The sequence below is a fragment of the Neovison vison genome, chromosome 2, assembly GCF_020171115.1.
Source record: "Neovison vison isolate M4711 chromosome 2, ASM_NN_V1, whole genome shotgun sequence".
NCBI lineage: Eukaryota > Metazoa > Chordata > Mammalia > Carnivora > Mustelidae > Neogale > Neogale vison.
In genome coordinates, this window is record NC_058092.1 from 33,000,912 (window position 1) to 33,027,436 (window position 26,525).

General features: G+C 47.8%; 1 protein-coding gene across 2 annotated transcripts in view; it reads left to right on the forward strand.

The window, feature by feature from the left end:
* RIMKLA (ribosomal modification protein rimK like family member A) overlaps positions 1–16,064 on the forward strand; it is a 30,504-nt gene extending 14,440 nt beyond the window's left edge. The window contains exons 2-6 of one of the 2 annotated variants that reach the window (XM_044237978.1): positions 138–1,447; positions 1,861–2,091; positions 5,242–5,328; positions 11,894–12,097; positions 14,278–16,064. In XM_044237978.1, the coding sequence (XP_044093913.1) occupies positions 1,420–1,447; positions 1,861–2,091; positions 5,242–5,328; positions 11,894–12,097; positions 14,278–14,768 (1,041 nt within the window). In that variant the 5' untranslated portion in view covers positions 138–1,419 and the 3' untranslated portion in view covers positions 14,769–16,064. The remainder of the gene's footprint in view (positions 1–137; positions 1,448–1,860; positions 2,092–5,241; positions 5,329–11,893; positions 12,098–14,277) is intronic. The other variant, XM_044237977.1, reaches the window with a different exon arrangement.
* The last annotated feature ends 10,461 nt before the right edge of the window (positions 16,065–26,525 follow it).

A 26,525-nucleotide genomic window follows, 5' to 3' on the forward strand; every position in this document is an offset into this window, starting at 1 on the left:
CTTCTGCCCTGAGTGTTTACTCACCGTTCTCACCCACTGGAATACTTTTCTTTCTTTCTCTGCCTATCAGTTTTGAGGATGCTAATACAGGGTTTGCTTTTTTTTCCTTTTATATTCTTTACCCCGTGTGCTGTCAGTGGCAAAGGAACAAAGCCCGTACACGTGATGCTGTGTTCCGATGGCAAAGTGAAGATGACCTCAGTGCTCTCCATAAGTCATCCCTGAGAGTTACGTTCCAGTCCCTTGGGCTCACACTGTCCGCAGAAGTTCTGGAAACAGCGTATCTTAATGATAACACCTGCCCCCTTGGGTTGAATTGACCGGAACATCTAGAATGGGAGGAAAGTGTGCAAGTTACATCCGTAGAGTAGTTTTGTGATTTTGGTTTCTTTCTTTGCTTCCTTTTGTTTTGTTTTGCTTCCTGTTTTTGTATGGACATGATTCATCCCCCCAACCCATGGAGAAATAGTAACTTTTCCTCTGTATCTTTGTGTTCTCGGAATTTGGTTGCGTAGCCCATTGCTTACAGAATAGAAGACACTGAGCTTAAAGCCTATCTATAAGATGGTTCTGACCCTGTTTAAAAGGTTTTCTTTAGAGCCTTTTAAAGACGTCTTTAAGGTTCCCTGAGTCCAGCCAAATCATCTCCTGAACTCACTTCTCATTGCCCTTCCCATCCCATTTCTGGTCTCCATGGTTCCAGATCTGTCTCCCTGTGGCTTCTGGACAGTTCAGCAAACATCAGGTACCTGTCGTGCCCCTGGCACTGTTCTGGGGGCTGGAGACGCAGAAGCGAACTGACAGAGAAAACCATACTCATGGATAGTTGTGTCTCTTGGGGTCAGAGAAGACAAGCCAAGTAAGTCTTCTGCATGGAAGCCCTACAGACACTTGAAGACTGAACTCCCGGTCCTCCAGGTCTTCACTTCCAGCTCGTGCTCCCAGTTTACCAGTGAAATACAGCTCAGGTCCTTTCGCCACAGGGACTGGTTATCTTTCGATGCATTCTACTTTTGATTGATAGCGAATTGATTTTTAATAGATTGATTTTTTTTTTTTTGGAAGATTTTTGTTGTGGTTATAAAGGCAATATGCACTCGGAGATGTTTTGGAAACTACAGATAAGAATAAAACAGGAAATCACCTGTCATCCCATTACCCTTTGTTAAAATATTGGTCTATTTCCTTTTAGTCTTTTCTAACTTGTATTTGTCATTTTGTGTCCTTTTTTTTTCTACTTATCATTGGCATTTTTGCACTCATTATATTCATAGAAATCATTCAAGTGGTTACATAATTTTCCAGACCAATTTTTATCTTTTTTTTTTTTTTTTTAAAGTAGAACCTCTGTGCCCAGCGTGGGGCCGGTACTCAGGACCCCGAGATCAAGAGTCTCCTGCTCTACTGACTGAGCCAGCCATGCGCCCCTCCAGACAGACTTTCAAAGGTTAAGTCCTAAAAGACTAGTAAGGAGCCCATAAGTGAACTACTCTGCTTCCTTTTCCTGACGTCTCCAGCCTCCTGACTCACTACCCTTTGAGTAATACTTGGGCTCCGTGGAAGAAAGGTGCAGGACTCTATTACCTATTTCCTGTGGATTCTTCTGACTTGGATTATTGTCGATACGCTGCTTTTCCTTCTTCCCCCTGTTCATTCTTTTGTGTTTCTTCATGATCGTGCTCTGCCCGTCTGTGGGGAGTGTGGCATTGACCGTGGCTTTCTCGTTACAGCAGGATTTCCAGGGCCACCTTCAAGGTTGTCTTCTGCTGGGTTCAGTCTTGAGGAGTCGGCTGGAAACAGGTCTCCTGGCGGGACTGGCCGGCGGCCAGCATGGAGCTCACTCTTGTCCTTCGATTGCAGGCCTGCAGCTGAACCAGAAGGCGCTCACCACTTTCCCCGATGTGGTGCTCGTGCGGGTGCCCACCCCCTCGGTGCAGTCGGACAGTGACATCACAGTCCTGCGCCACCTGGAGAAGCTGGGCTGCCGCCTGGTCAACCGCCCACAGAGCATTTTGAACTGCGTCAACAAGTTCTGGACGTTCCAGGAGCTGGCTGGCCACGGGGTTCCCATGCCGGACACCTTCTCGTACGGTGCGTGTCCTTGGGACTGGAGCGGACCTTCCCAAACCATCCTGCCTCTCTGTCTTTTCTCTCCCCGAAAGCCCTCTAGGGTCTTGTTGATTTACAGCGGGTCGGGATTCAGCGTCTCAAGTCCTTAACATGGTTGCCCCCTCTGTCTTTAACTCACCGAGGCTGTGCGTGTGTGGGGTACGCACCATGTGCCCGGTGCCATGCGAGGTGCTGGGCTAGGGCAGTAAGTGACAGTGTCCTGCCCTGGAGGCGCTCCCCGCTCATCAGAGCCCGGGGTTGGGGGTGGTCAGTGAACAAATAGGCAGTGTCAGGACAGTAAGTGCCATGATGCGTTAGTGCAAGGTGGTACGGGATATACGGACCGTGTATATCATATATACCATATATATCACTTCTCAGCCTTTTGTGTGGGATATATGCAGCTTCGGAGACATTGAGGGAGGCTTATTCAGAGAGAATAGCAAAGCTCAGCTGAAGTTATCCCGGGGAAGCAGTGGGGGTAGGGGGGTAACCCAAGCAGAGAGCAGAATGTAGATCAACGTAGAGTCAAGTGAGAACGTGACTGATGGGTGGTATTTTGAGTAGTTTGTAGATAGATGGGAGATGGAACTGAGATGTAGGAGGAGCTTATATGGTGTATGAAGTAGGTAGGGAAAATCCAGAGACTTCCAGGGTGGTGGCCTGATCAGAGTGCAGGATATCGCTTTGGCTGCCCAACGAGGAAGGAATCAGACGGGGCGGAGTGGAGACAAGGTATGTGGCGGCAGGCTTTTTAAGCTGTCCAATTGAGCCATGGTAGTCTTAACTGGCAGGGGGTTCATAGTTAGGATGAAGATAAGTGAAGAGATCCAGGAATTACAAAGGAGATCGTAGCAACAGGATGTGAAGACTGGCCAGATCTGAGGGTGTAGAAGGAATCCAGAGTGACTCCGGTTTCTGGTTTGGGCAGCCAGAGGGGAAAGCAGTCAGTCACTGAGACCAGAGACACGAGAGGAGAAGCAGGTTGGTGGGCAGGGCGTGAGGGGTTATCCGGCAGAGATGATTTCAGTTTGGGGCACGTTCTTTTTGAGGTATCTATAGGATAAGCAAGGAAGACTGCTCCTTAGGCAGCGGATGAGTGGATCTGGAGCTCCTGAGAGAGGGGTGGCCTAGGGAAATGGTTTTGGAAATGTTCATGACATTAAGTGAAGTTGTCGAGAATAGATGAGATTGCTCAGGAGAATATACAGAATGAAGAGAGGGCTTCATGGCGAGTTTTATGTACATTTTACCACAGTAAAAACGAAAACTCAGTGAGAAGGGTTCAAGAGGGAACCCTGGAGAGAGTGGGTCAAGGAAGAGGAAGGTATACCGGAAACCAGGCAGGAGCAGCTGGAGAGGTGAAGAGGGAAAGGAGAGATAACAGATGCCAATGGAAAGAACATTCCGGGGAGGATGGTATAATTCAGTGTTGTCTGGTTCTGAAAGGACAAGGAACATAAGCGCTGGGATATGTGTTGGATTTAGCCACAGGGACTCGGCGAATACAGCTGCAGTTTAGTGATGGGGAGACGGCCCAGACTGTCAAGGGCGAGGGAATGAATGAGAAGTGAGAAAATGCAAACCTGTTGGAGTAAGTTGATGGTAGGGATACAAGCTTGTGGTTAAGGGATGAGGCAGGGCCAAGGAATAGGGATTTTGTTTGTTGAAGATGGGAGAGAACGGGGCATGTTTAAAACGATGGATGGGACACCTGGGTGCCTGAGTCGTTCGGCATCTGCCTCCGGCTCCGGTCATGATCTTGCAGTCCTGGGATCGAGCCCCACATCAGGCTCCCTACTCAGTGGGGAGCCTGCTTCTCCCTCTCCCATTCCCCCTGCTTGTGTTCCCTTTCTTGCTGTGTCTCTCTTTGTCAAATAAATAAATAAATTTAAAATAGATAGGTAGATAGATAGATAATCGCTTCTCAGCCTTTTGGCTAAGATCAAGTGTAGATAGATAGGCCATTAAAATGGTGATGGAGGGGCGCTGGATGGCACAGTCGGTTAAGCATCCAACTCTTGTTTTCTGCTCAGGTCATGATCTCAGGGTCATGAGATCGAGCCCTATGTCAGGCTCCATGCTCAGTGCGTAGTTTGGTTGAGCCTCTCTCCCTCTGCCCCTCCTGCTCATGCTCTCTCTCCTAAATACATCTTTAAAAATAAATAAAATGGTGATGAAACTGGGAACTGGGAGGTTGAAGACCCATTAGAGAGGGCACACTTAACGATGCAAGATCCCCAGGGAGGTGAGAGGAAAAGGGGTTTAGAGCACAGGTGCAGGGACAACCTTGGATAAGAAAGACCCCTCCTTCACTGTTTTATAGGGAAGGGAAAAAGGATAGCTGGAGATCAGGAAGCTGGGAGTGCCCTTTTCCTTTTTAAAGATTTATTTATGGGGCACCTGGGTGGCTCAGGTGGTTAAGCGTCTGTCTTCAGGTCATGATCCCAGGGTCCTGGGATTGAGCCCTGCTTCGGGCTCTCTGCTCGGCAGGAGGCCTGCTTCTTCCTCTCTCATGCCCCCTGCTTGTGTTCCCTCTCTCGCTGCCTCACTCTGTCAGATAAATAAATAAAATCTTCAAAATATATGTAACGATTTATTTATTTATTTGAGAGAGAGTAGGGGGAGGGGCAGAGGGAGAGCATCTCCAGCAGCCTCCCTGCTGAGTGTGAGTGCAAGATCTCAGGGCCCATGAGATCTGGGCTTGAGACACTTAGCTGACTGAGCCACCCGGGCACCCTCGGAGCTCCCTTCTGATCATGTGTACTCTTTGTGCAGATGCCCCTGATGATGGACACAGCCTCATTGTTGTTGTGTGTCCGTCATTAACACTTTGCTGAACCGCAGCCATTTTACTGGGGAAAATTCCTGCTCTGCCTGTAGGGCTGGTGGGAGGCTTACATGAGCTAGAGCAGGTGAGGCCTTTGCCCCAGTCACGTACTTGATCAGTGTTGTTTTCTTTATCTCTCTACTCCCACGGATGTTACAGGTGCAAAGTCCATGTCTATTGGATGGCACGGGTCTGAGTTGCTTTAATCAGAGGAACCTGAGGCCCTCAAAGAGTTCGCACAGAGGGGCCGCGCTGGGCGGACATCAGCCTGACCTTCCCTGACTTTCACCTTCTCTTGGCAGGTGGGCATGAAGACTTTTCAAAGATGATCGATGAAGCTGAGCCCCTGGGTTACCCGGTCGTGGTGAAGAGCACTCGAGGACACCGGGGTCAGTGCCGCGCCTCCTGGCCTCCCGGCCTCCCTTGGGGCCACTCCCCAGCTGGCCTCATCAGGCGAGGCCCAGCGCTGCTTAGAGAAGTGGAGCGCCCCCTCACGGGGCTCGTGGTGTCATCTGTCCCCCGTCCCCCTCCTCGCTGCCCCCACTGTCCTTGCTACCTCAGACCCTTCTTGTTCACTCCCTGGACTCCTGACTTGACTCTGAGTGGTCTCCCTAGCCCCAGTGTCAGTGCGTCCTCTTTTCTTAGGGAGTCATTTCTCTGAGACATCTGTTCTCCTCACTCCCTCACTAAAAAGCCCTTCCAAGAGCCTTGTTGCCTCTCAGACAAGGTCCGTGTTTGTTGCCATCGCCCAGAGGCCCGGTAGCTTCATCCTTCCTTTGCAGCCTTCTCTGGCCACGTGCACTCTCCGTCACCCACTGTCGACTACTTCGCTAGCTAGACCACGTATTGTCTTTAAACCTCTGCCCTCTTCCCTTTGCTGGCAGTGCCGTCTTCCTCCGGCCTCTGGTGAACCTCTGCTCCCCCATAAGGGCCTGCTGGCCTCCCCCTTCACTGTTGTTTCTTTCCCCTCCATGTGCCTGGTCCTCTTCCCTCCCCACAGCTCTGCCTTTGTGTTTCTGTGGTGCTCGGTCCACGGCTCTAGCACAGCACTGCCCGTTATGACAGTTACAAGTGCATGCGCGTCTCCCCCCGGCTGGCAGGGCGCTGCTCAGGGGCGGGAATCTGGTCCGGGGCCTCTTGGTCCCCGGGACCTGCTGCAGAACTCGGTGCGGAGCAGGGACTGGTGCAGAAAGGAGCTCACATGCAGCAGGAAGCTCTCCCGCAGCCTGGGAGCAGGTCCCCCTATCCCCCGCCCGATGCGACTTCCATGCTCAGGGCATCTGCAGTGAGGGGAGGCCCCCAAAACAGACACGTGCTGAGCAGTTCCTGTGCCGTAGGGATGGGGCAGTGAGATGAACTAGACTCGGTCCCTGCTCTCAGGGAGCTGCAGTGTGCAGGGAGTAGAGATGGTCGCGTCACAGGGCGATCACCTCCCTGGCTGGCTGGTCCAGCACCTGCTTGTGCTGGACAGAGGCCACGGGGCGGGGAAGGCCTCCCTGGAGGAGGAGGAGACTGAAGTTGGAGAGTGGAATTTAGACTGGAGGAAGTGAGTAAGCGAGTGTATGGAGGCAGGTGTGAGCAGAGTCACCCGTGGGAGCCAAAGGGTCCCGTTGAGGAGAAAGGAATGAGTTTGGGGGGCAAGGGGGGCCCTTAATGCTATTCAGTAGATATGCTACAGTGCTCAAGTTCAATGTCTAATTTTTTTTATTGTGCTAAAGTATACATAATTGAGAATTCAACTAATATTTATCGAGTGCCCACAGAGTGCCAGGCCCTGTTGTAGGCCCTGGGATACAAATAGGAACAAAACAAAAACTGTCCTCAAGGAGCTCCCATTGTAGAAGGGAAAAACAGACAATAAATGGAAATTAAATAAAATACATGGTATTTTCAAACATTAAATATTGAGGTGTGGGGCGCCTGGGTGGCTCAGTCGGTTAAGCATCTGACTCTTGATTTCGGCTCAGGTCATGATCTCAGGGTTATGATACTGAGTCCTGCGTCAGGCTTCGTGCTGAGTGTGGAGCCTGCTTAAGATTCTCTCTTTCCTTCTCTCCCTCTGCCCCCTCACTCCCATTTGATTGCTCTCTCTCTCTCAAAATATAAAAATAAAAAAAATTTAAAAATTGAGATGTAATTCACATAACAAACAGTTTTTAAGTATACAATTTAGTGGATTTTAGTATATTCATATCGTGTCCAGTCATAGCCATTATCTAATTTCAGAATATTTTCATCCCCCCAAAATACCCCTGAACCTAATAGGGGCCAGTCACACTTGCCTCCCCTGGACCCTGGCAACCGCTCATCTACTTTGTGTTTCTATGGATTTGCCTATTTTGAACATTTCTTATCAGAGAATCATCCAGTATGTGACCTTTTGTGTCTGGCTCCTTCTACTTAGAGTGATGTTTTCATGGGTCATTCATGTCGTGGTGTAGATCAGTCCTGCATTCCTTCTTATCCCTCCCTAATAACCTGTTGTATGTCTTGCCCACATTTGTTTATCTGCTCGTGAGCTGGTGGACATCTGAGTTTTTTCCATTGTGGCTTTATCAATAATGCTGCTGTAAACATATGTTTTCCTTTCTCTCGGGTATCTACCTAAGCCTGGAATTGTGGGATCCGACAGTAACCTTATGTTTAACCTCAGAGGAACTGCTGCACTGTTTTCTACAATGGTTATGTCATTTTAGGGCCCACCAGCAGTATATGAGGGTTCTGATTTCTCATCATTCTTAGTAATCCTTGTTTTATTCATTCAGTCCTTTATTTATGATTGGGGTTTTTTTGGAGTACTAAATAAAATTTTTTTTTTCTTTAAGATTTTATTTATTTATTTGAGACACATAGAGCACAAATAGGGAGGCGGAGCAGAGGGAGAGGGAGAAGCAGGCTCCCTGCTGAGCAAGGAGCCCGATGCGGGGCTCAATCCCAGGACCCTGAGGTCATGACCTGAGCTAAAGGCAGCCACTTAAGTGACTGAGCCACCCAGGACGCCCCTAAATAAAACTTTTTGACTGTATATATTTGAACATTTATAGCCTGAAAAGTGGGCAGGCCTAACTCTTAGAATATACATATATGAATGTCCTCTTTGCCTTGACAAATTAAGCAAACAGTCACCATACTTCTACCATAAAAACAAGCCACAAGCCAAAATGCATGTTTCCCAAGCATTAGTAACAGGGGCCCACTTCATTTATTGATTCTTAAATGAATTTTTAAAATCTTTTTTGAGATCTAATTGATTACAGTATAATGACTGAATGTATACATTGCAGAATGGTCAGCACAGTAAGTCTAGGTAACATCCATCACGTACAGAATCTTTTTCTTATGATAAGAATTTTTAGCAACTTGCGCATTTGTGTTTTGTTTTAATTCTCACCATCCCAGTGAGTGGAAGGAGGCATCTGACTGTGGTTTTGCTTTCTGTTTCCCTAATGAGTAGTGATGTCGAGCATCTTTTCATGTGGTTATTAGGCATTTGTAGATCTTTGGACAACTGTGTATTCAGATCCTTTGCCCACTTTTCATTTGGGTTATTGGCGTTCTGATTGCTGAGGTTTATTTGTTTTTCTGTTTAAAGATTTATTTATTTATTGGGGGGGGGGCAGAGGGGAGAGAGAGAGTGGATTCCACGCTGAGTGCGGAGCCCAGCTCAGGGCTCAGTCTCATAACCCTGAGATCAGAGTCTGAGCCAAAGCCTGGAAGAGCTGGATGGTCAACCAACTGCACCACCCAGGGGCCCCTTTTTTATTGCTGAGGTTTTGTTTTGTTTTTTTTTTTTTTTTAAAGATTTTATTTATTTATTTGACAGAGAGAGAAATCACAAGTAGGCAGAGCAGCAGCAGAGAGAGAGGTGGAAGCAGGCTCCCTGCTGAGCAGAGAGCCTGATGCAGGGCTTGATCCCAGGACCCTGGGATCATGACCTGAACCAAAGGCAGAGGCTTAACCCACTGAGCCACCCAGGCGCCCCTATTGTTGAGTTTTTAAGAGTTCATAACATAACGGACATAATTTGAACCTGTTTCTTCCCTACCCTGTGTTGTCTTTTTACTTTCTTGATAGTGTCCTTGGATGTGGAGAAGGTTTTGATTTCAATGGAGTTCAACTCATCTGTATTTTTTCTTTGGTGGCTTGTGCGTTTAGTTGTCATTTTGTGGCTACCTAATCCAAGGTCACACAGATTGATACTTAGGTTTCCCTGTGAGCATTTTATAGTTTTAGCTCCTACTTTGGGTCTTTGATCCCTTTGGAGCTAATTTTTGTATATGGTGTGAGGCAGGGGTCCAGCTTCCTTCGTTTATGTGAGGATATCCAGTTTTCCCGGTATTATTTGTTAAAGACCATTCTTTCCTTGATGGGATGCTTTTATAACTCTTGACAAAAAGCCCCTGACCTCCGTGTGAGGCTCTGCTCTGGGCTCTCAGTTCTATTCCGTTGATCCATGTGTCTACCCTCCTATGCCAGGCCACACTGTCTTCATGACTGTAACTTTGCAGTATGTTTTGCAATTGAGAAGCTGGACTCCAGCTTTGTCCTTTTACTCTTTTTTTCAAGATTGTGTTGGATATTTGGGATCCTTGCCTTTCCGTATGAATTTGACAGTATAATGTAAAATCTGCTTGTCAACTTCTGCAAAAAAGGAAGTCAGACTTTTGGTGGGGACTGTGTCAGATCTATAGATAGTCAGAGTGTTGCTGTCTTAACAATATTAAGTCCTCTGGTCCCTGAACAAGGAGCTTCTTTCCATTTATTTAGTTCTTTAATTCTCTCAGAACTGTTTTTTGTTTTTTTCTTTTTTTTAAAGAAGCATCTTTTAAAAAAAAAAAAAAAAAAGATTTTATTTATTTATTTATTTGACACAGAGAGAGAGAGATCACAAGTAGGCAGAGAGAGAGGGGGAAGCAGGCTCCCCGCTGAGCAGAGAGCCTGATGTGGGGCTCCATCCCAGGACCCTGAGATCATGACCTGAGCCAAAGGCAGAGAGGCTTAACCCACTGAGCCACCCAGGCGCCCCATCTCAGAAATGTTTTATAGTTTTCAGTGATAAGTCTTGTTCTTTGGTTAAATTTATTCCTAATGTTTTTGTTCCTTTTTGATATGCTGGTAAATGGGATTGTGTTCTTAATCTTGTTTTCAGGTTGTTCATCACTAGTGTAACATGTCGTATCTTAGGGAAAATGGACGGGGAGTAGACAAATGATAGCGGTAGTTAGACCCTCGAATATGGAAATAAATCTAAAGAAAGCAGTGGAATGGTACAGCTCTGCCCCTGAGAAAGTTACTAATCTTGTAGACTTTTATTTCCCTCTACTATAAAACAAAAATAACTATCCTGTCCTAATGGCTTCTTAGGGCTAGTATGAGGTATAAATGAAATAATGAAAAAACAATGTGCTTGGCCCAGGGTGGATGATTAATCTTGGTCCTCTTTCCCACCCTCTCCCTCTTTTCCTCTGTGCCTGAAAACTATAGCTCCTTTATTAATTTTTTAAAGATTTTATTTATTTATTTGACACAGAGAGCGCACAAGCAGGGGGAGCAGGAGGCTCCCAGCTTGAGGGAGAGAGGGAAGCAGGCTCCCAGCTGAGCAAGAAGCCTGATGCAGGACTCGATCCCAGGACCCTGGGATTATGACTTAAGCTGAAGGCAGCTGCCTAACCAACTGAGCCACCCAGGCGTCCCACTAAAGCTCCTTTAGTAACTGCAGACTAAACGTGCCACCTGCCAGGAACCACAGAACCAAGTCCCTGTATCAAGCCCCCATCTCTGTGAAAATCCTACCTAATGTCCAGGGAACCCTCAGAGCCCATACTTGAATCCCAGCCATCTGTGGTCAGAGAGATCACAAGTAGGCAGAGAAGCAGGCAGAGAGAGAGGGGGAAGTGATGCAGATCTCCTGGTGCCAAGTGTGCAGTGATGGAGACATGTGTTGGAGGTTACTTCTCAGTCTTCTGTACCACTAGGGGCTGATACCCATCACTCTTGTTATTCAGACTTCAGAAGGGTCCTACTCCTTTTAGTGTGGTGACACAAATCTTAGGAAAACCTTCTCTTTGTTCCATAACAGGAAGGCACAGACTAGGTGTGCTCATGTCGGATTTGCAGAGCAAACCTCTGAGGAAGTCCTGCTCCAATCTGGAGCTAATATGGACAATCTGCAGCTAATATGCAAATGGGAAAGCAGATGTTAAGTAATGACAAAAGCACTGGTGATTCGAGCAGAAAAGAAAGGATTTGGAGTCAAGCAGGAATTCTTTCTCCAGATAGCAATAGAAGTATAGATCATTCCATTTAGAATTAAACAGGTATAGCCAGATAGTTTTCTTAAGCTTTAGAGGAGGAGGGAGTCCGTTGGGGCTCCCTCTTTGAACTCCCATAGTATTGGCATAGATCTCTGTTAATGCTCTATCATGCTGTATTAGAGTTCCCTTTTGTGGGTCTCTCTCTGCCTAGCCTTAGAATTCCTCTAAGTGTGTTTAGTTAATTATGTTCTGTAAACATGGATTGACACCTGCTTTGTACTTCGAGCCCAGTGTGAGGTTTGGGGGATTAACAAAGTGGGTTAGAGACGGACTCTGCCTCATCAGCATCCTGGAGTGATAGGAGATGCTTTTGGAACTGAGCTGACTAGAGCCTCAGGATTTTATTTTATTTTATTTGGCTTCGCCTCTGTGTTTCTGGAATAACCTCATTATTCCATTCTGAAAAAAAAAAAAAAGGTTGTGGTGAGGGGAGAGAGGGACGTGAGTAAAACCAAGAGAAAACAAGGTTCGGCGGCCATTTGGTAAGAACCAAGAGTCTGCTCAGAGAAACAGAAGAGGCGGAGGGAAGGCAGGCTCAGAAAGAACTGACAGCTGTATGGGACAGGGAGACAGGAGGGCAAGGACTCACCTCGAAGCCTTCTCTGACTACTCCTCTTGCTCTTTATATTTCTTCTTAAAGGAAAAGCTGTTTTTCTTGCCAGAGATAAACATCACCTCTCGGACATCTGCCATCTGATCCGCCATGACGTGCCCTACCTGTTCCAGAAGTATGTGAAGGAGTCACACGGCAAAGACATCCGGGTGGTGGTGGTAGGGGGCCGGGTGATAGGCTCCATGCTTCGCTGCTCCACTGATGGACGTATGCAGAGCAACTGCTCTCTCGGTAAGGGACAAAAGTTCTCGGTCCATTTCCTCACTACGGATTTTTCCTTACGGTATTTGCACCGGTTCAGTACCTGTGGATCAAGCTCTTTTATCTTGTCAAACCCTCTTCTGGGCTCTGGGATCACAGATAAGGATTAGAAACAAGCCCTGTCCTGTCACAGCAAGCAGCCCAGGAAGGGGACAGATGGGTGTGGGTGCTGTGACAGAGGTCAGGCCTAGGTGTCAGAGCACTGAGATGGAACCCTCTCTGGTAGGGGTTGGAACGCAGCAGTTGGGTTTCACCCAGGGAGTGACATGAGGATCCATGTTCGAGAAAAACCGACAGGCGGGTAGAGGAGGGACTGAAGGCAGAGGAGTTTGGAAGATTTTTACAGTTGCTCGGGCAGGAGGTAATGACCGTCTGCACTGAGGCAGTGGCAGAAGGCAGAGCGCATTCTGCTTTTGCATTGTCATCGAGGATGGGGTTTTCCTTATATGTTTGATACAGTGAGAAAGCTGCAGTTTATGTTTGGATCAAAAGCATAACCCCATCTCATGAACCTGTTGTTTATCTTGTTTTCTGTCGCGGTGAATGGAGACATTGCACAAGGGATGTAAATTCTTGTCCCCATCACAGAAAGCTTCCGTCATGCTCACTGAATGAATGTGTCTGTGGGTAATACGATAATACGATAAAACACGTGCCCAGGGTTAGATCCTAACTGGCCCTGTGGGTGTACCAAGGTAGTGAGTAACAGAGGCTGAGACGCAGTTCGGTCCTTCCTTCACGAATACTGGTCGAGAGCAGTCGCCACCAGTGGACTCCATGAGAGTGCACTTAACCGAGAGAGTCCCTGCCCTGGGACAGCTGCGGTTCCACAGAGGACAAGACTCGAAAGCAGGTCATTGCAAGACACCGTGATGTAGTGTCGTGATGGGGGCAGATGCCACGCTCAGGCTGGCACAGTGCTGAGTACCCAGCATCTCCCTTTCGTGTGTGGTACCACCCCATGGAACCTGGTGTTTTATGTTGTCTTTTTTAGTCACCATATGATATGCATTCTTTAACGAGGTAGGAACCAGATGGTTTTGCCATTTATCCTTGTTGCTTTTCCTGGTGAGCTAGTCTGAAACTCTTTTATAGCCTTTTCCTTATGCATTCGAACAGGTGGGGAAGGGACCTGTTAAGGGGAAGGCATTAGTTGTTGGACCTTAGAATATAGGTCTTAAGTCCTTCCAAGGAGACTATTGAACCTGAGGTTAGCTCTGTCTTAGGTGAGGGCAGCCAGACTCTCTGTCTTTGGCACAGGATTTTGTCTCACAAGCCTTTCCATCCCCCTCTTCCTAAAACATAATGTTAATTTTTTTTCAGATTTTTTTTTTAGAGGTGGGGGGAGGGGTTGAGGGAGAGAGAGAGAGAATCCCAGGCAGATTCCATGCTGAGTGTGGAGCCCGACATGGGGCTTAGTCCCACGACCCAGAGATCCTGACCTGAGCTGAATTCAAGAGTCGGACGCTTTACCGACTGAGCCACCCAGGCGCCCCAACATAATGTTAATTTTGCTTTTTCTGTACAAAAGGAATCCATTTTCACATAGAAAATTTGGAGAACATGGCAAAGTCCAGTGAAAAAAATACTTATCATTAATCCCACCCTTTAAAGACAGGCATTGTTAACTTTTGTGTATTGTTCTTTCCGGCAAGATCTTTTGCACAGTTGTGGTCATGCTGCGAGTCTTAAATCCTTCCAAGTATTTTTCCATGGGATCACCAGTGCTCTACGAGCATTATTATTCATGATTATAAAATATGCTGTTTTCCTCTGTTGCGAGAGATTTGTGGTTTTTCATTTACTTACCAACAAATGTTTAGTGAGTGCCTATTATGTCTCAGGATTTTGATTTTCCAGTATTTTAAATAACCCTGCCATCAACATCTTGGTGCATAAAGCTTTTTTCCATTACATAAGATTATTTCCTTAGTGGTAGGTCAGAGGAAATAAACATTTTAAAAACTCTTAGATAAGAAATGGCCCTATTGTTTTCCCAAAGGGCGTCCTGATTTCCAAGCAGATCTTCTGTGAGTAATAAGAATGGCTGTCTCCCTGCCCCCTCTCTGTATGGCCCCGTCTCTTCTTTGAAGGGTCATCGTGTCCCTGATGTTTGACGTCACCACTATGTCGCTGTGCTTTCCCCACAGGTGGTGTGGGTGTCATGTGCCCGCTGACAGAGCAAGGCAAGCAGCTGGCTATTCAGGTGTCCAACATCCTGGGCATGGACTTCTGTGGCATCGATCTCCTCATCATGGACGACGGCTCCTTTGTGGTGTGTGAGGCGAACGCCAACGTCGGCTTCCTAGCCTTCGACCAGGCGTGCAATTTAGATGTGGGTGGCATCATCGCAGACTACACCATGTCCTTGCTGCCCAATAGGCAGACTGGCAAGATGGCCGTCCTCCCGGGACTGTCCAGTCCCAGGGAGAAGAAAGAACCAGATGGCTGCGCTTCAGCTCAGGGAGTTGCAGAGAGCGTCTACGCCATCAACAATGGGTCTACCTCTAGTGAGAGTGAGCCTGAACTGGGAGAGATCCGGGATTCCTCAGTGAGCACAACGGGGGCCCCGCCCCCCATGCTGCCCGAAGCCGGCTACAACATTAACAACAGGATTGCTTCCGAATTAAAACTTAAGTGAATTCCTGCTTTTTTGGCAGCATTTAAACCAAATCCTACTGCTTCCCTATAGTTTTGAGTGAATAAAATCTGGACTAATGTGATTTCATTTGCACAGAAACTAGAAAATCCATCTGGGCACTCAGCATTCTTTCTAAGGATGATTTAAGCAAACGGCTTAGCTTTGTGGTTTTTACAGAGACTAATACAGAAACACTCACCAAGAGCAACATCCTGAGCGGTCGGCTGGAGACCGGGGTCTGCCGCGAGCACTGGGATGCTACGGCTGCCTCTGAAGGCGCTGACTGTGCTGCTGCCTCTGGCTGTTACCAGCAGAGCCCAGGAACTCAGAACGGGTCCCGGAAGCGCTGCACTCAGGAGCCACCACCCGGTGGAGGGGGGCTGCGGAAGAGACGCAACGCGACTGCACTAACGAGCTCTTCACCAAGTGTGTGTGTGTGTGTGATGCTTGAAGGATACGCAGTTCAGTCTCTCTGCTCCCCGTCAAATCACCATCTTGGCCATATTTCTCTGACACTCAGGATATGGTGTTTTAGGGAGCTTCCTCATTAGCATTTTCGATGAAGCACTTTGTAGAAAGTTTGAGAGCGAGCGTTATCTGACATCACCGGTTGGCAGATCTGCTGCGGAACTGGGGCTTTCTACAAATTGCTTTGCCACGCCGAACTTACAGACCCTGCTTCAACTAATGCCAGCCCCAGCAGCCTCTTGCACCTTTGCTGCCTTTGGCCTCAGCTGGAAATGCACTTCAATGAGCTAGTGGCCACACACTTTATTTCTTACGCGTGCACTAGAATCGAATGCCATGAACTTTCTTGTCAGTGGACTCTGTTCATTTGTCATCCAGAAGCCGGTGGGTTTTTAATCACAGAAAGCTACTGGAAGATAATCATTTCCTCTTCTCTCCTAAACTTTGCGTACTGCTTAGCTCTAGAAGGTTTCCTTGAATGCATTGGTGTAGTGGGCTTGTTGGGTAGATAGAGCCATTGGAAACACATTCTAATCGCCTTGACATTCTAGTCCTGGCCAAGTTCCCGAGACCTGTCTTTCCCCACTTTTTCCAAACTGGGGAGACTCGGGAATTACTCACTGCACCTTCAGCGGGAGGGCGGTGGATAATGTAGGCGGGACACCAAGTGCTTTTCATTTTAACTGTTTAAGCAGTAGATAATGATCCTTCCCTTGGGTGACATCGTGGAGATGGAGTTTTCCATTTCTGCCTATGTGAAGTATGAGAATGAGCAAGACTCCCTTTTCAACCAAATACACTAAAATGTAAGCACTCGAGTTACCATAATCCTTGTCATTTCCTTAGGAGACTATATTCTTGAGCTGTGATGTTGCATGTGCCCAGGACTGATAGAAGTCCTCTTTGGAATTATCTCTGAGGTCTTGCAAGGCAAGAGGCCTCACAGCCTTATAATCAGACTTCAGTTCTCACACCACCCCTCCCCAGAGGTGGTCCCAAACTCTGTCATCCTTTTTATTTTTCAGACTTACCTTCTAATGCTCTTTGGCTATTTAAAAAAAAAAAAAACATCCCTCAAAAAATAAATCTACCCATAAAGGATAACAATGAGAAAGCGTACAAGTGGACAGTTTCCAAGGAAGGCTCTAGAGATAGTCATGGACTAAACATTGTCCATCTTCCCCAGGTGACTAGTTTGAAGGCAGCAACACCCATTCAGGTGTATAAATTCCTGTATTTACTCTGCTGTAAGTATAAAATGTGTATAAAGTCAAAACTATTAACATTTTTTTTCACAACACATTTAAATAGAAATTGGCTTTTTAAATACTGTGGCTAAAAGCACATCTCACCAAGTAACACTTAGACAATTGAACAACGTTCGGCTCCATGTCCTGGAGATACCGCCCTACACAATTGTAGTTCAGACGCTCCAACATAGGGTGCATGCCACTCAGTTGTAACTCTAGTAACGTGTCTTGTACAGTTGACAAATAATAATACTTCACTTTTATGCAGGTTAAGACATTTACCTTACCTCTACCACTCAGGGTGGGTTTAGAAGGATAGTTCTAGGTCTGTTCTTGTTGGAATTGTCCGAACACTTCCTGTGTAAACATCTGAACCAAGTGATGACCTTCTGGAAGCTGCATTCACTCATTCCCACTGTTCAGTGTAAGCCCAGTCTCCCCACTTGATCTAAAAGAACGCTAGAAGGCCCTGTCCCGAGTGGAGCACCAAGAGGGTGCTTCCGGATTGACTTGTCAAAGGGGGCCCATCTAACAGCTGCTAGTGACATCTATATAGTCATTGGCACCGTTGCTTGAAATCTAGCCCAGCCTGGAAGCAGAGAGAGCTAGATCACACCTGGATCACAGCTCCCGCTTCCCCACACACCGGTGTCCCCCTGGATTTCCCAGACCGGCCATGGGCCCTGTGAGCCTTGGTCATGGGTCTAGGCCACACTCATTCCAGCTGTCTGCAAGGCCGGCTGCTGGAAGGAACATGGGACACTGAGCCAGTTCCTGGTTCTGGCTCTCCCCTTAAAGAGCTGACAACCTTGCACAAAACAGGAGGCTCTGCCTCCCATTTTTCCCCTTCTAATAGGGAAGGTGGCTGTTTACCTCTTAAGGGTGCTTTGAGCTTGAAGTGAGTTGATCGATGAGACTGTGCACCATGCGGGAGGTAGTAGAAGAACACCTTCCACATCTGGTTTTGTAAGTTTCTCATCATCCCTCTTCTGAGGGAGTCAAGGGCCATGAGTTCTTGGCATCAACACAGTAAACAGTGGTAGGGGGACCTGAAAAAAGGATGCAGCTTCTCAGAGAGCTTTACCACCTGGAAGGAGTAAGGCTCTCAGTGTATCCACATAGCCTTCTGGATGTATCTGAACCTGAACCTGAAACTCCTGACTCTCCTATACCAATTAACAGTCTTCCTTAATGTAACATAAATTGCAGTGTCTGTATACGGTCTTCCCATTACCTGATAGTAGCATCTTGAAACTGGTCAAAACTTGAATGCCAATAGCTCCATCACTCAGAATATATATGATTCTGCACTTGGGAAAAACGTCTTCATGCTATCTGTCTGATTGCTGCGGGGTACGGTTTTTCGAGAATGTGGGTCTGGGACTTTAGGTCTTTAAAACCTGATAAAACGGTGAAAGTGGATTATAAGCTCTTAACCACCACCATGGCAGACTCCTTGCTCCCAGCTAACGGGAGTCGGTGACAACTGCAGATGGGGCAAGGAGGAAAGGGAAGGAGACAGGTCTTGGGGTAGTTTTGTGACCTTTCGGGGGAAGAAATAAGAAATTGGAATCGTTTGAAATTCCGGGGAGAAGGGAGAAGAAATGGCTCTTCTGGGGGTTTAAACGAAAGAATGATGCACACGTCTTCATTAGAGGAAGGGTTCCTTGAAACTATAAAGAAAATGAACGACACGGATTCTCATTAGCTTTGGGGAAGTGGGAGAGACATGGCTTGGCTCTTCCTTAAGTCCTGACGAATGCTGGCCCTGATGCAAGTCCAGGGAGATGGAGGTGACTTGCTGGGGGCTCCAGGGTTCCCCAGGTAACAGCTGGTCCTTCTGCAGAAAACCATGGGCAGGCAGGCCTGGAGACGCTGTGCCCTCAGGTGGGTCTGAGGAGCCACGGCCGAGTGAACCCGAAGCCGGCAGAACAGGGCACCTCAGCTGAATGCTTCCCTTTGCCCCCGCAACTGAGGCTTCTCTTTGCTGTCAGTCTCTGCAGATGTCTGGGGATGAGCCCTGACAACAGTCATCTTTGTCACTGTCTCTGAAACTCGTGTCCTTCCGTCTGCTGCTACAGGCTAATAGCAAGCCTCGTGCTGTTTATGACTTTCTCTGCGACTCGAGATCAAATCATGATTTTAAAATGCTTTTACCTGGAAGGCAGCCTCCCTACCCCCCGCCCCAAACTCAGGAATATGTTGTTGGAATCGTTCCTGAAAACCATATTATGCTTCCACTCCAAGTCTCAGGCCAGACCCTGCAGCCCTCCCTTCCAAAACACACAGCTGAGTGCAACTTTGGTCCTTCAAGCTTTCAGCTTCCTTCTCCTGGTGTGGTTCCCATGCCGACATGTGGCACTCTCCTGGGCCCTGTGCTGGTGTCCCCACCCTGTCTGGTAGTCTCACTGCGCCATTTGGTGTTCGCTGTGGCTTGGAGGCAACACTGAGAATGTCACCCAATAAGTCAGAACTTTTTTTTTTTTTAAGATTTTATTTATTTGGGTTAGATGGAGAGAGAGCATGTGCAGCGAGGTGGGGCAGAGGGAGAGAGAGAAGCAGACTCCCCACTGAGCAGGGACCCTGGGATCATGACCTTGAGCCCAAGCCAGACGCTTAACCGACTGAACCACCCAGGTGCCTCATCAAGCCAGATTCGAGGACACAGGAGTAACAGCACTCTGGACACCAGTTCAGTCCCCATTTTATAGATGGAGGATCTGAATCCTAGAGGCCAAGGTCACTTAACGAGTCCGCAGTAGCGCTGGGATGCGGGCAGTCCCGTTTCCCATTCTGGTTTAGCAAACTGCCCGAGGTGGCTGTGTTCTTCCGTGGTACTTAGCACTTGCCGTCATCCGGGACTCACCCTCTGCCCTTTCTCCTGCCGAGCCTCTCTGGATCCACATGGTGGTGATGGGCCGGCTCTGTAGGCTTCATCTCTTGGATGGCTTTCAGTGAGAGCCCTGGAGGCGTATATGAGATTTCCAGGGTGCAAGCTGGCAGGTGGCCGGGCCTTCAGACCCGCCAAGACCGTTTAGCCCCAGCTCACCCGATCCATGCTCAGTGAGAGGGGGAAGGCCCCCGCTGAGCTGGCTGAAGGCTCCTGTGGCTGGCGTTTCCCCACTGCGGAATGTCTTGGATGTGTGGAGGCCTCTGTGGGCTTCCGTGGAGGTCAAGGGCTTGAAGGCCCCAAACTTCTTCCACTGGGCACTCCAGCAGGGGGTCCTGATTGAGGCCCATGTTCCAGCGGCCGTGAGCCACAAAGTCCACAGTGTCTTCCCACTTACTTCCGCAGCACGTTCACCTGCGGCCAGCCACTAGGTCAGATTCTTCCCTCCTGTAGCCCATACGTCAGCTGGGGCCCACGGAGCCCCTGAGATCCAGGCACGTCTGGTAACTGGGCCTTTGGATGTCTGTGATCTCCAAGGCGCTGACACTTGGGGAGCCACAGCGGACGCCAGACTTCTGCTACCTCAGTTTAAGCCATGACGGGGTGTCCTCCCCGCAGTCCATCAATGACACGAAGCTCAGTTCTCTCCCATTTCCACACACCACGAAATTCAAATGCGCCCGTGTGTGTGGGCACATGTGTGTTGCAGTGATGTGGAAGGGGAGAGAAATTACGGAAATGCAGACACGGAACCCCCTTTGTAAAGTGTTCTTTGGATACACCACCGAGGAGCCCATCACCTTGCACCCCACCTGTCTCCCTACTTGGGACAGACCAAATCCACTGGTGTTCTCCTTTGTAGCAGCATGGCCAGTCCTTTCCTAGCTTGAGTCCTGCCAATGCCCTTACCTTTGAGATTTCCCCTTCCCCAATGGGTGGCTTATTAAAAGCATTTTCCTAAACAAAGATGGCTCCCTTAAGAGGCACTCCAGCATCATCTCTCAGGGTGATACATTTTTGACTTGCACTACGTTACCCAGGCACAGCAGCAACTAGAGTCCCCGCCGCCAGGGTCTTCACGCTCCTTGGCAGGCAACACGGGCTAACGTCAATTAATGGCAGTTTGAATTAGACAGCCCTGGTGCCAATCCTGACTCCATAACCTATAGCTTGTGTGATCTCGGGAGAGGCCCTTGATCTTGCCAAACCTTCCTTTCTCTACCTATAAAAGTGATAACACACACTCGTGAACATGAAGCATTGAGCCACATGCCTAGCTTTTTCCGCAGCTTCTTTCCCACTGTCAGCAATCCCAAGCAGCTCCCGCCCGTGACCGTGGCTCCGTGCCAAGGGAGGAGAGCCGGCAGACAGCAGCTTTATGGCTGGTGGGGGAGGAGGGCTGGCTGCTGCTGCTTCTTGCCGTGGTCCCGGCTTCACCATTGGAAGTTTCCGTCTGCCCTTGAGATCCGAGGATACTATAGTGTGAGATCTAGATGGTGCATTTGGCTTAATGTTCTATTTGAAGGAAAGGCTGCCTCGGACAACTGGGAGGCTGGGAAGCTGGCAAACAGCCTGACCTTGGGTGATTTAGCACCTGGTTTCCTGGGCTTTTCCCGTATGAGGTTTGCTGGCTTTGATTGGATGGAAGGAGGAGGTGCCAGGGACTTGCATGAAATCTGTCAAACAGAGGCCAGGGCTGTGCAGGGAGCTCCGATGGCCCAACAGCACCATCTGGACTTGGCAGGGCTGAGAGCCCTGAGATCAGGTGGAAGTCGCCAATATTGCCGCTGTCCTGTGGCTGTCCTGCAGGAGGCTGTCCTGCAGGAGGCTCCCGGAATCTCCTGTCTGGAAAGAATGCTCATCTCCTGTAAGGGGAGCTGGGGCTCTCCATTCCTCCACAGAAGCAACGGAGATGTCTGTGAAGACAGGATTCAGCAGGTGGCTGGTGTGCTATAGTCTCCCCTGGAAGGGGAGCCCCTGTGCCAGCGGGGTGCTGGAGCCCACTCGCACTGGCCCAGGAGAGGGGATCGTGAGTTTAGTGAGCTGGCTCTTAAACACAGCCATCATTTAAAAAAAAAAGAAGAAAAGAAAGAAAGAAAAAGAAATGATATCAACCTACAATGAAAGCATAACAAAAAATAAAATACATTAAAAACAGAGGTATTAAATACTCAACACTTCCCAATTATTTTTACTCCATTTTTCTATTATCCGTGCTGTCGAGGTTATGCTGTCGTATCCTCGAGGCAGAAACGCCCTGCAATGAAGGGATGAAGGGCGTGCTGCTGCGCGTCTCTGCCAAGGCCACCATTCCGTGACATCACGTTGGAGGCTTGACATCAGCCCTGGTGGGATATCTACCCCCCAGACATGGGCAGATGCCCCATATCAAGTTTCTGCCACAGGCAGGCTGGTTGTGAAACATTTACCAGCACCCAGCTGCTTCCTGGTGGCCGAGAGAGACATGGAACCACACGAGTATTGAAACACCTCGTTCTGGGGAGGTTAGCCTGGGTGATGGATTTCTTGAAGCAGGTGTCCTGGTAGAATGTGCAAAACTGACCCAAGAAAAAGGCTTGAAAACGCTACTTCTCTGCCTGTTTCGTCTTGCCTCTGTTTTCCATGTGTGTTTTGTTAGCGCCTACACTTCTGGAGTGATTTGCAAGTTCTGTCTCACTATGGACTCAGTTTCCCTCCAGGAAAGTCACTTTCCCTGAGTAACCAGCCAACTGGAAATGGGTTACAAGGAATATATCTTTTTTTTTTTTAAGATTTATTTATTTGACAGAGAGACAGCAAGAGAGGAAATACAAGCTGGGGGAGTGGGAGAGGGAGAGGGAGAAGCAGGCTTCCCACAGAGCAGGGAGCCTGATGCGGGGCTCCATCCCAGGACTCTGGGATCATGACCTAAGCCGAAGGCAGACACTTAACGACAGAGCCACCCAGGCAACCCAGTAAGGAAGGAAGGAATATATCTTAAGTAGGCACTGAGAGAGCTCATTTCCAAGTGGTTTCTACAGCAGCAAGTGTTAACTTTTCCAAGAGAGAAGAAATCATTTATAAATGATTGTTTTGCTGTCTTTGCTTTTTATTAAAATGATTACTGTGGAACAAGATGCTTTGTTTGCCTTTGTTCCCCAAACTCTGCGCCTCTTGGTTATTCTTTTGAAGCAAGAGCCACATGCTGAAGCGACATTTTATTATTTTCATATCATAAAATGAGGGAAAAGCTTCACAGGAACTCCGTCCTATTCACTCGCACACCAGCTGCACTCTGAAAAACCATAATTTTCCTTTCAAACGCAGAACGGCGTCTGAATTGTAATATTGCCAGCGCTCAACTGTCAAGATGACGGAGGAAAATACGAATGCAGATGGTATGAGCTTGTCCCCGGCCTGCTCCATGCTCTCGCCCGGGCTGACATTTGAATTGAGATTCGAAAAGCAAGTGAGAGCTGGAAGCCATTAGCAATGGCCATGTGGTGCCTTACGGGCCCCAGGGAACAGAAGGAATCTGTGGACCCACCTGAAGAAGGCTCCCGGGTCAGGCCGAGTCACCCCCTCGGACCTGTGTTGCATGACACTTCGCACATCTTCCTGGGAACAGTGACAAGACCTTTTAGCAAAACACTCTGGTCTGCACCAGGCCTGAGGCCCTTGAACAAAGGCTGTTGCCCAATTTGTGAGGGTCGGGGAATCTAGCCTGAGGCAAGAGATTGGCAGGAATAATGCTTGATGGCTGTAGCGATGATTTGGGGGAACACTACAGTCATACCACTCATACGCTCTTTGACCCAAACCCTGGGGAATGTGCCCTATATATCTCCTTTTATTCTTTTTATTTTATTTTATTTTATTATTTTTTAAAGATTTTAATTTATCTCAGAGAGAGAGAGAGAGAGAGAGCACAAGCAGGGGGGAGTGGCAGAAGGAGAAGGAGAAGCAGGCTCCCCGCTGAGCAGGGAGCCCCTTGTGGGAATCGATTCCAGGACCCTGGGATCATGACCTGGGCTAAGAGTAGACGATTAACCGACTGAGCCACCCAGGTGCCCCTATTTTCATTTTAAATGAAAATCAAAGGACACAAAAGTAGAGGAAATAGTTTAGTAAACCACCCAGATTTTAAATTACCAAGATTTTCTATTTTTACTACATCTACTCATTTATTTTCTTTAGGCATTTAAAAAATCCCACACACCACATCTCTTTCTCCTCTGCAGTCTCCAAGAGCATGCTTCTCCTCTTCCTCCTCCTCCTCCTCCTCTTCCTCCTTCTTCTTCTTCTTCTTCTTTTTTTGAGTAGGTTCCACACCCAACATGGAGCCCAATGCAGGGCTTGAACTCACAACCCTGAGCTCAAGATCTGAGCTAAGATCAATGGTCCCCAGTCTGTCTCTCTTTTTAAATAGAGGACATTTCCATATGCCTTTACCACATCTAAAAAAACTAACACTAATCCCTTGATACCATCTACTTACCATTCTATGTCAAATTCCCCTGGTCGTTTCACAAAGAACCCCCATTCGGCTGCCTGTAGACCATGGTATTGGATGCAGCAGGAGGTACAGGGAAAAGGTGGTGACTGAATAGCCAAACTATGGAAAGAAACTAGACGTCCATCAGATAATGGATAAAGAAGATGTGGTCCATATATACAATGGAATACTGTGCAGGCATCATAAGAAATGAAATCTTGCCATTTGCGATGAAGTGGATGGAACTAGAGGGTATTATGCTGAGCGAAATAAGTCAATCAGAGAAAGACAACTATCATATGATCTCCCTGATATGAGGAAGGGGAGATGCAACGTGGGGGTTTTGGGGGGTAGGAAGAGAATAAATGAAACAAGATGGGATCGGGAGGGAGACAAATCATAAGAGACTCTTAATGTCACAAAACAAACTGAGGGGGGCCAGGGGGAGGGGGGTAGGGAGAGGATGGTTGGGTTATGGACATTGGGGGAGGGTATGTGATGTGGTGAGTGCTGTGAAGTGTGTAAACCTGGCGATTCACAGACCTGTACCCCTGGGGCTAATAATACATTGTATGTTAATAAAAAATAAAAAGTTAAAGAGGCACCTGGGTGGCTCAGTGGGTTAAAGCCTCTGCCTTCGGCTCGGGTCATGATCCTGGGGTCCTGGGATCGAGCCCCGCATCGGGCTCTCTGCTCCGCGGGGAGCCTGATTCCTCCCCTCTCTCTCTCTGCCTGCCTCTCTGCCTACTTGTGATTTCTCTCTGTCAAATAAATAAAATCTTTAAAAATAAATAAATAAATAAATAAAAATTAAAAAATTAAAAATTAAAAAATTAAAAAAAAAAAAAGAAAGGGTGGTGACTGGTTCCTGGCCCTCCTGACTCTGGCTCCGACAGAAACCATGCACACAAGTGGAGAAACCACTGGAGGGGCACCAGCTGGCTCCAGACACCTTCCCAAGCCATTGGATCTTGGGGTTTCCTCTCCTCAAGGACAAGCCCAGGAAGCCCTTCCCCTATTGCTCAGGGTCCTGAGGTCTTCCCCTGAGACTCACCCGGCCCCCGAGCCACTGGAGGCGCCTGGCCATCTCAGGATGGCCCACTCCACAGCTTCTCCTATGCTGTGTCCTTTCCCTGCAGGGGTTTCCTAAATCAGGAAAGAGGCATCTCCCAAGGGTTCCCTCTTCTACCAGCCTTGGGGAATCCAGCTCTTCAGATCTCCCAAAGAGCCTGGGCCTCTTTGTGTGTTAGAAAATTTTGGCTGCATTCCTCCTGGGATACATGACGGAACATCTGAGCAGCAGCACGTGCCGTCCCCTCTGAGGACACACCCCTGACCAGAGACACGGGCGGCTGATGCCCCACTTGCTTGGGGATTTTCTTTGGCTATAAAGAACGTGAAGACAGTTGGTGAAATCTGGAATAAGATGTGTGTTTTATTATCTGATGGTGTCATATCCATGTTAATTTCCTGATTTTGATGATTGTATTGATGAGCATGTCCTTGTTTTTAGAAAATGAACATTCAGGTTTGGTGTATCAGGTAAAGGGGTAACAGGATATCAGGTCTGCAACTTACTTTCCAACGGTTTGGAAAACAGTGAATATAGAGAGAGGAAAAATGATAAAGCAAATCTGATAAAATGTTAACATTTGGGGAATCCGGGTAAAATGTACAAGGGGATTTTTTTGCATGAACAGTCTGGAGAAATCTGAAATTATGTCAGCCTCCTCTGCTGGGTTCGTTCCATTAATCCTTCGGTTTGGGGCATTTCCTTGTCTCTCTTCTCTTCCGTAGGTGATCTCTATTTCCCTGGTATTCAATGCCATCTGCGTCATACTCTCAAATTTCTCTCTTGAACCTCAGTTTCTTAATGTCACACTGCACACCCTTTGCATCTCTCCTGGAATGTCTCACCAGTTCCTCAAACTCGCCTTGCCACAGTCTGAATGCCTGCTCTTCTCCCTTCACAGACCCTCTTGGATTCCAGGGCTCCTCGCCTGAGGGCGCGATGCCAACAGCTTGCTCCAAACCAGAACAAAGTAAACCGAGACTCCGGTATTCACTTTGGGCTGCTGTTTTCCCCATTCCCCCATTTACACTTTTGTTTCTTGTGGGGAAACCTGACTCTCGAACTGGGAATAGCCTTTTGTCATTGCCTCGTTCATTAAGATGTTCTAGGGGATCTACAATCCTTACAAAGGTGTGCAAGCAAAGCACAACAATTTTATGATCTATAATCCCAGGTTCATAATCTGGTTTCAGCAGTAACCCTGTCCATATGCTTTTTTTTTTTTTAAAGGTTTTATTTATTTATTTATTTGATACAGAGAGAAAGACCAGAAGTAGGCAAAGAAGCAGGCAGAGAGAAGGGGTGAAGCAGGCTCCCTGCTGAGCAGAGAGCCCGACGTGGGGCTCGATCCCAGGACCCTGAGATCATGACCTGAGCCGAAGGCAGAGGCTTAACCCAATGAGCCACCCAGGTACCCTTGTCCATATGCTTTTAAAGACTCCTAGTATTTATTTAAACATTTGTTACTTTCCGAAACTGTATGTTTGTGTGGGCATATATTAAAATCTATTAAAATATTTATCTCCATCACATTGCCATCAATATTGATGAAAACCAGAAAAGACATAAGTTTTCTATTGGACAAACTGATGACATGGTCTGT